Raw genomic sequence first — 15,896 nt, 5'->3', positions numbered from 1 at the left:
GCCCAGCACCCTTGCCATGTACACAGCAAAACTGCAAGCAAAAGACTTTGTGGCACACAGTCCCAGAATTCTCTAGGATATCACCCTTCTGCTGTTTCTCAGCCTTCTTTCTGTATTTTTTCTCATTTCTTTTCGTATTTCCGTTTGTCCCCACAGCTGCACTCATCACACATTGTCTAAAGCTATAAACAAAGACAAAAGGATCAGAAAAACTGTCTTGTATAAAACCAACTTTTTTATTTTCACATCAAAACAACTTCTATTTTAATTACTTCTTTGAAAAGGTACTGGGTTTAAAATGTCCTTTGTTTAGCCTCCCAGATATAGTCCCAGTCTGAATGGTTTTGCTATTACAGACATTTTCATGTTACACATGGAAGAGTTTTGTCTCTTAATTCCCTGCCTGAGAAAAGCATGAGAACCCGATGATGGTGCAAGGAATGTAAAGCCCACTGTGAGCAATGACAAGGACTAAAATAGATGCATGGATGCCTTAAGTTTGGATTAGTAAGTGCACATTGAAGCCAAGATTATGGTTTACTATGGTAAGTACTAAGGTCCAATAAAGATCTAAATAAAAATGAGGTTTACTTAGAATTCTGCTCACATTACTCAGTTATTTCATTAATCACCCAAATTTGACACACCCATTGTAGGTAAGGTATAAAAAGAGGTCTAACCTTTTTGGTGAAAAGCAGGATGAATTCAGATAACAAAGTGCAAAATATGTTAAAAACTACACAAACTCAGGTTAAATCCTCTCCAATACACCCACCAGGCAAGCACATATCATCACTGTTCAGAGTGACTGATGACTGATTCAGTATTGCATTTCAGAAGACATTGTACAAATGATTATGGGTGACAAACTCTATCTCACAATGATTCCATCATTAACAATTGACAATATGAAAAATTACATTGATAGTAAAATATTTTTTCAGCTCTTTAATTAAACCAATCCTGGGTGATACATTGCAAATATCTTTATTGTGTGATTTGCCCTCTTTATCAAATTCCTATCAAAGTTCCCCAGCAAATTTGGTGTTTTGACATGAGTTACAGAAGCATGTCTGGATTATGTAATCCTTTTGTTTCAAGAACTGTGGAAAAAATAATGTATAACATGTTTTCTTGAAAGAACGTGCTCGTTATAGTAAATTCCATCTTTGATATACTGATAGCCCATGTGGCCAGAGATTAATTTCTAACTTTAGGACATGCTAATTCCACAAGGATTAGTCAAACAAAAAGATTTAACGCTCACAAGTGAGCTCTCTCAAACAAACTGTGCACCACCTCAGTTCAATATATTGATGCATCACCTACAAGTCAGGTGATACTACTTTTGAACTCCAGAACTCAATTTAGAGCTTTGAAACCTTAAATCAAATACTCTTCAGGGAAAGAAAGTTAAAACAATTGTTCTCATTAACAACAAATATGGTGGTTTTAATTGGAAACACCTTCAGAAACTACCAACTATATTCTCTACCAGGAAAATAGAAGGCAAATATTGTAACACTTCAGGCCCTGTTAAAAACTTGGTTTGTCATTAACTTGTCAGATGAACCTTGGTTTTGACACAAAAAGAATCTGTTTTCCCTAGAAAATTCTAAATAAAAGAAAAAAAAAAACAAACCTGCAAAAGTAAAATATTCTACTTAGAAAACTAAAACCATTTTCACTGCAACCAAAATTATTCATGGAAAAAGAAGAAAGATTGATTTTTTTTAACCACAAATACTTGTAACACAGAAAGGAACACCAAGGCTGAGCCTAAGCAGGCAAGCTAATTTTGCACTTTTGAACATCTCACCTGCTTCTTTATTACAGCTCCCATAGTCTCAAACACTAATTCTACTAAGCCTGGTCATTGGAACCATCATGTAGGTACTACAGAGATTTTTCAGTGTATTCTTTTTCTGCCGTGATTTTATGTTGGAGGCTTTTTGACAAAGTGTTTTTCCCTCACCAAGCTATGCCTTACAAGATCAGCTTGTCAGCATTCCAGCAGGCAAAATTTCATCCTACATTAGTGACACTGAGAAATGCTACTGTTTTGAAGCTGACAAACTAAGCTTTGGTTTGTAGCTTTGAGTAGTATTTCTCCCTCTGGAAAATGTTGATTCCCAATTTCTGAACAAATCAAACAGTTCCCCTAGGCTTAAAAAGGTCCAAGAAAACAACACAGTTGTAATTTTTAGGAAAAGCTGTGGCTCACAATTCATACATACTTCTAAACATAATATCTGAAGCTAGAACAACAAACATTCTCTTATTGACTTCAGGCATTAGAAAAAGCAGCCTCAGAATAGACAATTCATTCTTTTCATTAGTAGGCAATTCTGAATTCATTGTTACTATTAATTCCTGGTTTTTAAACATTGGGAAGCATGCTCACAATTAAGTTTTACTATGCTCATTAAACTTCACATCCAACATGACCTGAGGAAAAACTTCCTCTTACTGTATCTCAAAATGTATTATATTACTGCAGTGTAGTGCATTACATTGTGCAATATCTGTGTAATCTAGAGACATATAAGAGTGTGTGTTTTATTACACAGTACCACAAAATTTTCTGTGCAGAGATTTCTGAAATTGAGGTATATAGACAGACACATACAAGTAAATTCTAAGGCTGAGATTTTGCAATAAGATCATTTGATGTAAATTAATATTATTATCCAGTGTCTCTCTCGGAGTTACTCAATTTCTTACCTGAGCTTCAGGACACTAAAGAAACTTCTTTGCCCTCTGCAATAAAATCTGCAAAATGACAATACGATGTGTATTGTGCCTCTCAAGAGACCGTAAATTGTGACTTCACTCTTGACTGGCCTGAGAATACTTTCAACCCAGGATACTGTACAAACAGCTGTTTGACATCTCAAAGCACAAGCTGATGTCCAAAGAAAACTTGTATTTTCAAATAAAGTTTTGATCACAATAGAAGTAGTTAAAATTATTTTCCTATTATTTTGAACTACATGGCTTTCATGCAGATTGTGATTCATATTTGATACATGCAACTAGCACATCGTGGTAAAATGAGAGAAAACAGAATGTTTTAATAAGAACATAAGATATCTTTAACCAGGGAACCATTTCATGTTGTATTTTTCTTTGGAAGAACATCATTCCATCACATCCAAAATCACAAACATTAAAAAATGAAAATAAACAGGCAACATTTTTCTTCTAGTCTCCCTCCTACCCACCACCATCCAGTAGAACTCTATTACATCCAATAATATATTCTGACCACCATCTAGCATCAATCTGCTTCCAGATTATCATTCTGGATTAATTTTACGTATCGTTTACTCCATCTCCACCCTCACCCATGTTCAGCACAGATACTCAGACCTGGAGCCCTCACTTTTGAAGGTCATTTGAGAATCCATGCTTGACCTAGAGCAAAGGAGAAGTCTTTCTGACTCGTCTGTGTACCTTCGTGCCCAGAGCTGGTCTCTTGCACTCACTGTTTGAGGCTTCAGCGATAGCGTTTCAAATTTCACGTAAGTCTCTTTTGCAAGGTCAGCTTCCTTTGCAGATTTTGGTTTCAAATGAAGTTTTAAAACTTTGTAGAGCAAGAAAAATATCAAAGGTAAAGCAACCACGCATGCTGCACTGCTGGCCACTATCAGAATAGAAAACTCAGAGTTGCTTTCATCATTTAACCCATCGGTGGAAAAAACAACACACTGTTCTTTGGTAGGTGGCACACCTTTGGGTGAGACACAGGCCATATATTGAGTACTAGGTTGCAAACCATCAATTGTGACTTTGTTTTTATTAGAATCCGTGCTTAGAGGCAACATATCTTTCTCACCATACTTGGAGTATAACACAGTCACAGCGGAATTGCCTGTGGCATTGACAGTTTTCCAAGTTAAGGTCACTCTTTCATCGGTTTCACTGATGACTCTTAGATTCTGCACAGTAACATTTTGCTGAGCCATACCTGCTGCGTTCACTGAAGTGTCCTCACCTTTCTTTCTTAAATCTCCAGCCTGCTTTTTGTTTGCATTTGTCACTGCCTTTGAAATTTTCTTTCCATCTAACATGAGCCTGGATTGCTTCTTGTCAGCAAACGTCATGCTGGTCGATCTTTCAGTGCTAACCAGAGCTGTGGAGTTTGGTGTGGTGGAAAGAGGTGTGGTTGTCCTCTCAGGTTCCTGCTTGGATTCCTCCTGGGTTGTATTCTGCCTCTCAGCCTCTGGCTTCCTTCCATACTTCTGTGGTGACACAGTTGTAGTAACCACACCAACCACTGTGACTGTCACAGCAGCTTCGGACATTCCTGCCAAGTTCTTGGCTTTACATCTGTATTCTCCAGCATCCTTGTATGAAATTCCTGTCAAGCTTATTATGGACCATCTGACACCCTCTCCAGGAGTTTCTTGAATAACTACAGGAAAATGCAAGGAGTAAAACATTATGAATGGGAAGCAAAGAGGAAGTAAACATTGTTAGACTACTTCTTCCCTTTCTGCCGGAAATAATTACATGTATTAAACTTTTAAAACTTAAACACAAGCAGTCAAAAAAATCCAAAACCAACAAATTTCCAACCAAATTTCCAACACAATCTATGGAATTCCCAGCCATATTCTATTATTAAATAAAAGTGCTCAGCTTGGGTCAAAATGGAAATTAGTGTCTGGAGTAATTAGAATATAGTGTGCAGTTTCACTAAGAAAAACAAAACCACATAAAGTGAAATCAAATATCCTAAAGCTGCTATTGACTCTTAAACAAAAGACCTCCTGACTTCACATGACCCTGACCATGCCACCCATTTAAAGCACTATTGGAAATTACCTTTGTCCTAAGATATTTCAGTATTTTTACCTTCATCAGACCTATGACAACTTCTAACTAACTACTTGGCATTAGCAAGTAGTATTTTTTACATTTAAGTTACTACATAAATATCTGTCATAGCAGCTAGAATGATATCAGACAATGACAGCCTTGCAACATTTGCAAATAACATGGAAAACATGAATTTGGACAATCCTGGGTTTGCAATGCTGAGTTTTAAGTGGCTCAGCTATGGTCTCGCTGGCTTTTTTAACATTAACATTTTGAAACAGAACATAGATTCCAGCAACAAATTACCCTTTCTGCTTTCCAGCTTCTGAGTTAGGGCCCAACCAACTCAACCTCCATTTTCCTTTATTCTTCCCCCACTTCACCCATTTCTCCCTTCCACACACATTGTTCTTGTAACAGAACACATCCAGAATCAAAACAATCTGTTGGACCTGTTAAGACCAAGAACTAGACAAAGAATTTCACAACAGCTGCTGCACAGATACGATTGCCAGTTTGATGCAACACACAATCCACTGTTACTCATTATAGTGATCTCAAAGCACAAGCAGCCCAACAGTTTTTGGTTCTCCCGTTTCCCACAAAAGAGCAGTTATACCTGTATAGTTCACTGGGATATTGTCTGACCTAGTCCAGGTGAGCTGTGGCGTTGGGTACCCCGTGGCGTCGCAGCGCAGCAGGACGTTGCTGCCCAGCGGGGAGGTGATCTTTGTCGCTGATGTCATCACGGATGGCTTAAGACACTGCTCTAACTCAGCTCTCTGGAACAAGATTCCTGCCAGGCTCTCAGGTCCGCTACATGAAACCAACGGATCAAGAAGTACAACAGAGGTGTCCACAATTTTGGAAAATTCAATCAGCTTTGAAATGCGACAGTCACAAAACCATGGGTTGTCCTGAAAACCTGAGGCAGGGAGGGAAGAGGGGAGAGGAAAAGAAAATGTTGTCAGTCAATATGTGGATATTGTGATTACAGTGTGACACATGGCTACCACCAAATACAATCAAGGACAGCCCTGGCCCTATTCTGAGTTAATAGTTTCTCTTCCAACTTGTGAGGTTTTTTTTTTCAGCTGATTTTTGTTCAGCTGATTGGTGGGGGAGTATTTTCAGAGGTTAGCGAGAACAGAATGTTTATTAAGCTAAACTTCTTCTTTGCAGAAGTTTACCGGAGCATAGTCATGTGCTGGCGCTACCTGTGCTTAACTTTGCTATTTATCTAGGAAAAAAACCCTTTGAAAAGATGTCTTAAGACTGATGATACATTTTCACCTGCCTGTGCCTCCTGGAAAGACAGCTTCTCAGAGCTATTGCTTCCAGTAACTCTCCTCTGCTCTTAGTCTTTCTTTGGGCTCTTACAGCTTGACCTTCCCTGACCCTTTTTTCAATGCTTGAGGAGAACATGATGATTTAATGGTTTAGACCTTACACCAACATCTCTGCCCCTTGAGAAAATGGGATAAAGGCTAAAGAGAAAAAGCTTTAGGCCAACAAAATTCTTATCTGGCTCTGAACTACACCAATATTGTTAGAAATCTGGCTTCAATTTAGTACAGCCTCTAAAATACATTCAAGAAGAGTATCAGAAGAGTAGAAAATAGGAAGCACCACAAAAAAAGTGATGACTACAATATTTTTATGATGGCACACAAGAACTCTATCTCTCTTCTGTCAGAGCCAAGAACATTTGCTTCTTGGTTCCAGTCTTAGAATGAGAACCTTCTCCCTCTTTGTGAACTTATTATGTTGAAAGAGAAAAGCCATTTCTGAGGAATGTCAATCTAAATCCTCAGTTGGTATTGATTATTTCCCTGTGTTGGCTTTCATAGAGCAACAGTGGCTTCACCAGGTAAAATACAACACAGCACATCACACGAGTTCAAGTATTTTCTTACTGGACTTACCCTTTTGGGTATGCCTTTCTCATTTTGTCCAAGTACTAATAATAAGCAAAACTTATGGTCTGAAATAAGGGATGGTATGCAAGGACCCCTCACTATTGAATTTACTGAACAATAGAAAAGTCATATCACAGTCAGTATTAAAAGAGAAAAAGAGCTCTAAACACCTGCAAATAATGTTCAGTGTGTATCATCAAGAATTATCAAAACACCTATTGGAAAAATGAAGGGTTTTGTTCCGGAAAAAACCTGCAGATGAAAGAATATATGAATAATTAACTACTGCTTCCTTTTATCACCAGACCAAGATTAGGTTATTTTAAGCACAATGGTAGTGATTGGTTAAAACTGTGGTAAACCCCAATTAATCCCTGTTCTTTAAAACAAGACTTGACCTGAAGAGATTCCATGACTTTGACATCACAATCCAATTTCACTCCTTCCAGACAGAAGAGATTTTACATCTATTCACTACTTATTGTTTGCTGGAGCAGAGAAGGAGAAGTCAAGGAAGGTGTATCAGCAACTGCATTTCCTCAAAAAAAAATCTTGAAAATGTAAAATTTTGCCTGTGAACATCACACATATATTCATAAGGAGAAAAGATACCATCCAAGTGTTTTCCAAATCTAGGCATATCAACTGTTTGTGCTGATAAAAATTCTGCTCAATCAAGCACATGTATGTAACTATTTGTGCTCATCTTTTCAATTAGGGAAGATTTGTAGCTAGCAACAATACTCCTGTATTTTTTTTTTCTTCTCACTTGCTTGTTAGGTGTCAATTTTCCTCACTACATTAAGAAATAGTCTTGTCTCACACACCAGGCAGCAGATTCTCCCTTACACCGAACACTACTGACAATATTTCTTCTGACACATTTGTGAATCCTACAAAATATGCTGCAGGAAAGGAAGGGGTTTAATATTGTTTCTAACTTACTCAAAGTGCTCAAAAGCCTGTGAAATAGAATCATAGAATGGTTACATTAGAAAAGACCTTTAAGACCATCAAGTCCAACTGTTAACCCAGCACTGCCAAGTCTAGCACTAAACCAGATCCCTGAGTGCCACATCTACACACCTTTTAAATACCTCCAGGAATGGTGACTCCACGACTTCCCTGACTTTCCTTTCAGTGAAGGAACTTTTCTAATGTATATACCTACACAGCTTTCATACTCTCCCAGTGTCCTGAAGAAAAGCCAAAGTCATTACAATAAGTATCAGAAACTGACAAAATAAAAGGAATGATGAATCAATGATGAACAGTCCTTAGGTTAGATGGTTGTTTAGTCCAGTCTGGGACAGAGGTTTGAGCATCTCAGGCCATCCTGAAGTCCTGGTTTCAGCTTCAGAAGAAAGCTGTACTCTCATAAGTCTCCATACTTCTGTGAGTAGTGCAAAGAAGGATTAGGGTAGTCAGTCACCTCATCTCCCCCATCCATCATGACTCCCAGTGGAACTGCCTAAAGCAGAAGAATTTACACAAATACATATAATACATACAACTACAGGAGTTCCTTCCTTGCCTCCATGGCACAACTTGTCTGTTTATCTGTGTCTTGCCAATACCTGACAGTTATTAGCATTATTTTTAGCCATTGCAAATCATCAAGTTACATGAGCTCCCAAAATGAAAAGATGAAACACTACTGAGTTGGAAGCAAGGATGAAACTCTGAATTTTATTACACTTCAGTCACTGTTGAAGAGAACAGAAATGTGAATGTAAACAGAGTTTCCAAACTACAAGGGGCATTTTGAACTGTAACAGCTTGTGTTGGCAAGATGTTAGAAATGAGAACAAACACGTGAAAGAATAAAGAAAAAGTTAAAAAGGGGGAAAAATAAGAAAATGGAAAATATTAGGGAGCTTTAATAAAAAAAATACAATTTCTTAAGAAGCAAAAATGAAAATAATGGTAAGTCTCTGATGGCATGTGTATCTGAGGAAGCAGAAAGTCTTTATAAATCCTGGATTCTTTTGTAGAAATATCAGGGCAGTTTCTTGATCTGAGAAAGAAATACTAGCAAAGGTAAAAAAAAACATTGATAAATATTTACGCATTGCAATAGACCAATGTAGTATTATTTTAATATCAATTATTAATTGCTCTAAAACCCTTTATTCTAGATTTAGCATATTTTATATTTACTCTCACACATTTATATGTACACTTGCATGTACAATGGCAGACTTGTGTGTATGTGTGTGTGTGCATGCACATTTTTGTAGTCTTCTCAGTAAGCAGCATTTCCCTGTGCTGTGTCAATATGGACTTTAGTTATGAGCAAAATCTCCTTTGTAAATCAGTAACCAGATTCAGGCCATAACTTGTGTAACACACTGCTTTTCAGTTGCTGCAAAATGGCAAGACGCCAAGTATTCAAGTTTTGGGCTGATATAAATATTCACCACAGCTTGGGCCAGCCCACTCCAGGCTCTTCCCAACTGAACCTACACATTTTAATCCATGGTTCTAAACAGTAAATTCCATATCCAACACTGTGGTGCAGCATTTCCACCACATGGCAATTGCTAGGGAGCAGCTCCAGGAAAAGCAGTATTTACCCAGCATAACAGCTGGGAGCCTCACAGACCTGCAGCATTCCAAATTTTTGGCACCTCTGCATGCAACATCTCATATAGAGATCTCATATAGCTGCCACTGCGTCGAATACTGGACTCTTCTGTTCCTCTCAGTGACTCACTAGAGCCCACCACATGCTACTGCCATCATTCCTGCTGGAAATGTAAATCCATGCACAGCAGCCAGTGCTGAAACCTACTTGTGATTTGGATCAGTGTATTAGGCTATAGCTCCAGAGGTAACCATGGGCCACATGAATTCACACAGTGCTCTCACAATCATTTGCACTGTTTAATTTTCAGCTCACTCCAGACCTTTCTTTTGAGCTGTTCCAAAGGGCACTTTCCAGGACAAAGCCAGACATGGGTCCAGGGAGAGTTTGCACTCCAGGGATTGCTCCCTGAAAGGCTTATGGATGAGATCACACCAAGTATGGCTCTCTCTATCCTGCTGTTGCCCCCAGTGCAAGTGCAGCAGGCTTTGCTCCTCCTAGCCTTTCAGGCATACAACATTCCCCTGCTATTTCATATCACAAAAGCACAGTTGAATGGTTTCCAATGCAATTTTCACATTATTTCAGGCAGTTAGACTGAAGAAAAAACATCCCCATTACATTCTAGAATCACTTTAGCATCCTGTGGAGCCCACAGGGAACCAAGGGCTAAATCTTACCAAGTGTGGAACAGACAGGCAGCTTTAAAGAGAGTTGGCCCTAAACTGTGTGGATGAGAGCCAGAGTGAACCACTTGCCCATAGGGCCAGGAATCATTCCCTGACCCTCTCTCATTTAGCACAGTGCACACACAAAGGAACACCATACAGTGGGAGCTAGTTAAAAAGGCCAAACCTCTTAGAACAGAGGTGATGAACTGGAATAAGGAGATGCTAACATGCCAGTCCTCTGGCAGAAGCAGCCTTTGGCTCCTCCAAGAGTCCCTGAAGTAAACATGGGGAACCTGAACTTTCTTATATGCCTTGATGCTCAGTCAAGACACTGAAGAAAAAATCGCCTCCTGGTGTTAAAAAATACACATGCACAAACATATGAGTTTAGAGCCTTGCTGGTTTTGATCTTGTTAGTTACATACAAGTGACAATCATGTTTTGCCAGAACCAGGAGAGAAGACAGTTCAAGCCATATTTGATGACACTAATTGGAATCTGACTGCTGTTTTCCTGACCAGACAAAAACCAGCAGTTTATTTACTCTGGGTTCCAGCTCCCAGCAGAGTTCTGGCTGCAGTGATTGTTCCATGCAGGTACATAGGTCAGGCTGAATGCTCCCCCACAGAGTGGCTGGAGCACATAGGACACTCCTGAGCATCAAAGCATGCACTTCTGGCCATCACTTTTTAAGAGAAACATTTTTTTTAAAACCTAAATGAGTCCAAAGGGAACCAGTGACTGTGGCAAAAAATGAAAAAAATACCCAAAAAAACCCAACCTATACACAGAAAAAAAAACCAAAACCCAAAGCAAACCAACCAAACAACAACAAAAAAAATTTCACCCAAAAAAACCACCCAAAAGAACCCCAAACCAAAATGAACAAAAAAACCCCAAAACCAAAAAAAAACCCCACAAAAACGCCAATAAAACAAACCCAAAACAAAGAAAAGACCCACCACAACACCAAACAAAAACCAACCAACAAAAAAAAACCCAAACAAACAAACAAACAAAAACCCACAAAAACCTTTACATTATCTAGAAGCTGGTGAAAGAAACAGAGTGGTTATTTAGGATGGCAAACAGGGAAGGAAAACCTATGAAAGAGAACTATAAGAGATGGTGATTAGTTTTTCTGTATGCCCATGCCCTGCAGGACAAGAGGTAATCAGCTTAGTTTGCAGTAAGGGAGATTGAGGTTAGATCTTAAGAGAAACTTTCTCACTACCCTGACATAAGCACTGGAGGAGCCACAGAAGGCTCTGAGGTGGTCTGGCCACAGGCTTTAAGAACAGCACTGACTTTACCAGAATGGTTCAGTTCCTCTGGAGCTGCATCCCTGCAGGCTAGATCCTTCCAGCTCAGAGGAGAAGGAGAGTATCTATGGGATTCACTTCTTCATCAGGCTCCAGCAGAAACAGGAGGGGTGTCAGAGAGGAAGCAGTGCCAGAGAGCACACCTTGCTCCTGATGTGCCAACATCCCTTTGGAGATGGTTGGAGCATTACAACATCTCAGCTCCTCAGTCATCTTTCTCTAGCCTGATAATTCCTATCAATCAGCCATTCATTCCTGAAAAACAGCTGCTTTGTAAGTCCATCAGAGCACCAATGAGTGTGACTGCCAAAACTACAACTTCATAAGCTCCAATAATATAGATAATAAAACTAATACTCAGTGGAGATTAAATAAATTTATCAAAATAAACCATGACATAGAGAGCACTGCACTTCCTAATCTCCAGGGAAAGGGGATGTTTTCTCATTCACTGTAGAATTTCTTATGTAGCAAGCACTGTCTGCATTGGGATATACTCATCAGAAAACTATGATGTCAATGCAAAGAAAATCAGCTAATTCATTCACAGCTTACCTAAGGTACATTTACTCAACCCAATGCAATTAAAGTACTACCTGGCATTTTACATTCTCAGGTGCAAATCTATAATGTCTGCACAGAACCTCCCTTAGGACCTAACACTAAATTAAAAGAGAAGCAAGGTGCTGCTGAAACCCAGTGTGTGTTCCCCTCTGGAGATTTGTGTTAAAACCCAGTCATAGTTCATAACAGAAAACAGTCCAAAGGTCACATCCCAAGTCTCCAAGGAACTCAATGCTGGCACCAGAGGGTTTGCCAGAACTACAAGAGGCTGGAAAAGTGCCTGCACTGAGGAAGCTTGCAGATGGTTCCCAGAGTTAAGGGGAGAGAAGAGTGTGTGTGGTTTTAAGATTTTTTTGGTGTTTGTTTTTTGAATTGGGGCTTGCTGCCTTTTTTGTTTGTTTGTTTTGTTGTTGTTGTTAATTCCTTTTGTTTTGTCTTATAGGTGGTGAGGGCTATGCAGGACAAGAAAACCAATTAACCTCTGGGACTCCCACACGAGATCATGAGGATTAGATCTAGCACAGTCAGCTCCCAGTTTACAGCCTCCTGTAGCCTTCAGTGTAGCCTTTACAGCCCCAGCCTTCAGGGGGACAGGGAAAGAAGACCTGAGATGGACTTACTTTTACAGCTTTTTCTTGCTTTTTTTTTTAAATCCTGAATAAACAAAGACCCTTTAACAATGCAAACCTAAGGTTACCATGCTTATGAAGTCATACTTGCATCTATTAAGTTACTTATATAAAATATTATCTGAATGAGCGTTTCAAGCTGCAGCTTCTGCTGTGAAACAAAGCAGCTGAATAAATGAACACTGAATAGTGGGGGTTTAGATCAAGAAATTGGAAATATTGGACACTGCAATGCAGGACAGATCTTTACCAGTGCTTGTAGAATTACTACAGTAGGGACAGTCACCTGGTTTTCCTCCCTTCCACCTGCTACACTACAAAAACATCAAAACATGCACTTATATGTAAACAGTGATAGAAAAGAACACTATTGGCAGAGCTCTTCCAGCCTGAGACTGAAGAAGAGAAAGGGGTTACCCTACCAAGACTAGGAAGTGGAGATAAAGTGTAAGGCAAAGCACAATGCCACAAACAGAACTGATGCAATTGCATAGTAGAGAAAGGGATCAAATGATGAAAAAAATCAGAGTCTGACCAAGTTATTCTTAAATACTTACCTCAAACACTATCAAAAGTATTGTAAATACGTAGGGGTCAGATTCCTGTTCTCTCTCATATTCAATATGTAAATTGGGAAAAACTTCAGGATAATCAGTCAGCTTTAAAGTAATGCAAGGTCAGCAGAGGTCCTGGGGGGAGCAGAGTTGCCCTACTTTGAACCACCAACACTATCTGCAGCATTGTGTCACAGGACAGGCTTTATACAAACATCAGCTCTACCTACTTGCTTGGCTTGTGAGCCCCGGGCAAAAAACATTTGCAAATGGACATGCTTGCAGCTACAAACACAGTTCCTGCATCCTAGGCTGGTCCTCTAACTACCCTCATGTGCAATTTAACGTTTATGTACATTTTAGTAAGGAATGAGACAGACTGTTTAACATACCCAAAATTACTCTCTGTGTCACCAAAATGTCTGTGTTCTTGGACACGATAGCTCCTGAGAAGGGGGGCCAAATGTCCATGAGGTCTGAGGGCAAGGTGGTCAGCTTGTTGCTGGATAAGTCCAGGTAGGTGAGGTTCCTCAGGTAGCGGCCAGCGTCAGCGGGAATGCTGGTCACCTTGTTGTTGTGCAGATCTAGAGTCCGTAAGTTGGGCATCTCTGCCAGGGATTCCCAAGGGAAAGTGGAGAGCAGATTACCATCCAGCCTCAGCTCGTGCAGCTGTTTCAGGTTATAGAAACTGCTGATATCAATGTTGGCAATGCAGTTGTAAGTGACCCACAGGTATTTGAGATCCACCAGGTAGTAAAAGGCTTCTGTCGGAATCCTCCGGATGACAGTTTTCTCTATTCGAAGTTTCACAGTATCCACAGGAACATTCACAGGGATCTCATACATGTCAGGATCATTACAGAGCACAGACCTAGCATCAGGAGGGGAAAAAAAATGAGGGGGGGGGGAGAGACATATTTGCATTTATTTATCAGAAATCTGAATTTCAGATTTAAATGCAAATACTGTAACTTTCTGCAACACCACTGCTACCAGAACAAAGAACATGGAAATCAAGAACAGCTCTCTGCATTGAAAAGCTGAACAAACTCCACAAACAAGGAGCATCTAAAGACAAAAGGAATACAAACCAGAACTGATCCTTTCACATGAAACCTAGATTTGCTTTATTCTGAAGTATATAAGCACCACCTAAATTTGCTTTATTCTGAAGTATATAAGCACCACCCTCTATCTACCCCCTTCTCCACTGACAAGTGAAAGACAGAAGCCATTGTACAAGGAATAATACATGCATGTATCTCAAGCAGGAACTGCATGCCCTCTTATTAAAATTATTAAAATTCAAAATTAAGATTGTTAATATCTAATTTTTCCGTATGATGAAGATTCAAAGTATTTTCTATACTTACCTTTTGCAATAGACTGAAAATTGAAAATATACCAAAGAAAATTCAGTAAAGAAGAGCTTTCTAGCCCTCTTTTTGAGTCTATGTACAAATAACTTGCTTTATAGAAATGACAAGAACTTTCTGCTCACAATGGTTTCAGTGAAATGGGATTTCTCAGCATTTTCAGTAATTTGATTTCAGGAATCAATTTCTTTGGGGTATATTATTTGCATATAATAGCTCAAAGATTCCTCTGTCTTCAATAAATTTATCATTAATTTTCTCCCCCCTTTCTCTAGATTCTTCCTCTATTTTATTTTTCATAAAGCTGCATGATACCAGCTAGGCAGTGACAATAAGTAGCAATGACAAAGAGTATCTCCTAAAATTGACATGACAATACCAGGTCACCACACTTCAAATTAACGTCCTTACTATCAAAAATTATACTATTTACTGCAGATTAAAAAACAAAAAACAAACAAAAAAAAAAGCTACTGTATTTATTTAAACCAGAATCATTTTAGAGTAGTTAACTAGTTTGCAGAAATGGAAAGGACATTACAATAGTAGGAAAGTCACAGAGCAGAAAGGAATTGCCACCTGCAAAAATGAAGATTTAGAGTAGCTATTTGCTAAGTACAAAGCCATAATCACCATCTGCTCCTACTCAGGAATGCTGCTAGCCGTAGAACACTAATGTAAAATATGCCTGCATTTCATCTATGCTAGAACTAACTTGCGATTTATGAGAATGTTATCTCAAATTTCTTCAACCCTTTTCCTTATAAATTGCCCTATATAACAAATAATAAAATATATACCTTGTTCCAGTGCCATCACTTCTGCCATGGTAAACACAAGTGCATTGTGAAGGACAAAAGCCATAAACTTCTTCAAAAAAACTTATTAGGAGGTAGAAATAAATAAATAGATACATGGCTTCCTCCCAGAAGAACTGACATGAAAAAAATGTGAAAGCTTTATTCCTAGGCACTCGTGTGCAGTGTGCTACGAATGTGAATGTAGCCATCCATTTAGTAACAGCAGATTACAGCAGATTAGCCGAGATCTGGAGTTGCTTAACCTTCAAATGCATCCTGAATGGCATCAGTTAAACCAGCTCACTCCTTACTCTTTCAGAACACACTCTGCCTCAAATCACATCCAGCCATGCTCCAAGGCTGCTCTAATATGTAGCTTGTAGATTTAGCATGTAATAAAATACCTCTTTTCTTCTTCTAAGAGGCAGAGCATTGGTTACTGTCTATTAAGAGTTCCACGGTTCCTGAAGAAAATCTAGTACACCACGAAGATATTGCATGGCATTTTCTTTAATACTGAAAATGACAAATTAATAGGAAGCCTAGATTCCAGAGCTTTTAAAAAATCCTGTAAAAACAGGGTTTTGCCAAAAATACACATATACTTTAAATAAGTTATACACTGCAAAGCCAAAACTGTAGGTGCACAC

General features: G+C 38.9%; 1 protein-coding gene across 1 annotated transcript; it reads right to left on the bottom strand.

Annotated features, from left to right (window-relative positions):
• Window positions 1-229: 229 nt before the first annotated feature.
• On the bottom strand, window positions 230-15,455 carry LRIT3 (leucine rich repeat, Ig-like and transmembrane domains 3). The gene is made up of 4 exons (XM_085058384.1): window positions 15,247-15,455; window positions 13,463-13,941; window positions 5,444-5,749; window positions 230-4,417 (listed from the first exon to the last, which is right to left on the bottom strand). Exons 1-4 carry the CDS (start codon window positions 15,453-15,455, stop codon window positions 3,354-3,356), a joined length of 2,058 nt encoding a protein of 685 aa, XP_084914510.1. The 3' UTR covers window positions 230-3,353.
• Between the last annotated feature and the right edge of the window lie 441 nt (window positions 15,456-15,896).

This window comes from Lichenostomus cassidix, chromosome 4 (genome assembly GCF_008360975.1).
Source record: "Lichenostomus cassidix isolate B80296 chromosome 4, HeHo_3.0, whole genome shotgun sequence".
In the NCBI taxonomy this organism is placed as follows: domain Eukaryota; kingdom Metazoa; phylum Chordata; class Aves; order Passeriformes; family Meliphagidae; genus Lichenostomus; species Lichenostomus cassidix.
The sequence above is the reverse complement of the archived record's forward strand: the minus strand, read 5'-3'. Positions and strand labels throughout refer to the sequence as shown.

Bases quoted from the DNA above. Each gene is read 5' to 3' on its own strand.
- LRIT3 (XM_085058384.1), bottom strand. From the start codon at position 15,455: ATGGCTACATTCACATTCGTAGCACACTGCACACGAGTGCCTAGGAAT. The intron at 5,750-13,462 runs GTATGTTAAACA...TCCCTGCCTCAG, and splicing joins GACACAGAGAGTAATTTTGG to GTTTTCAGGACAACCCATGG. The intron at 4,418-5,443 runs GTATAACTGCTC...ATTTTCCTGTAG, and splicing joins TATCCCAGTGAACTATACAG to TTATTCAAGAAACTCCTGGA.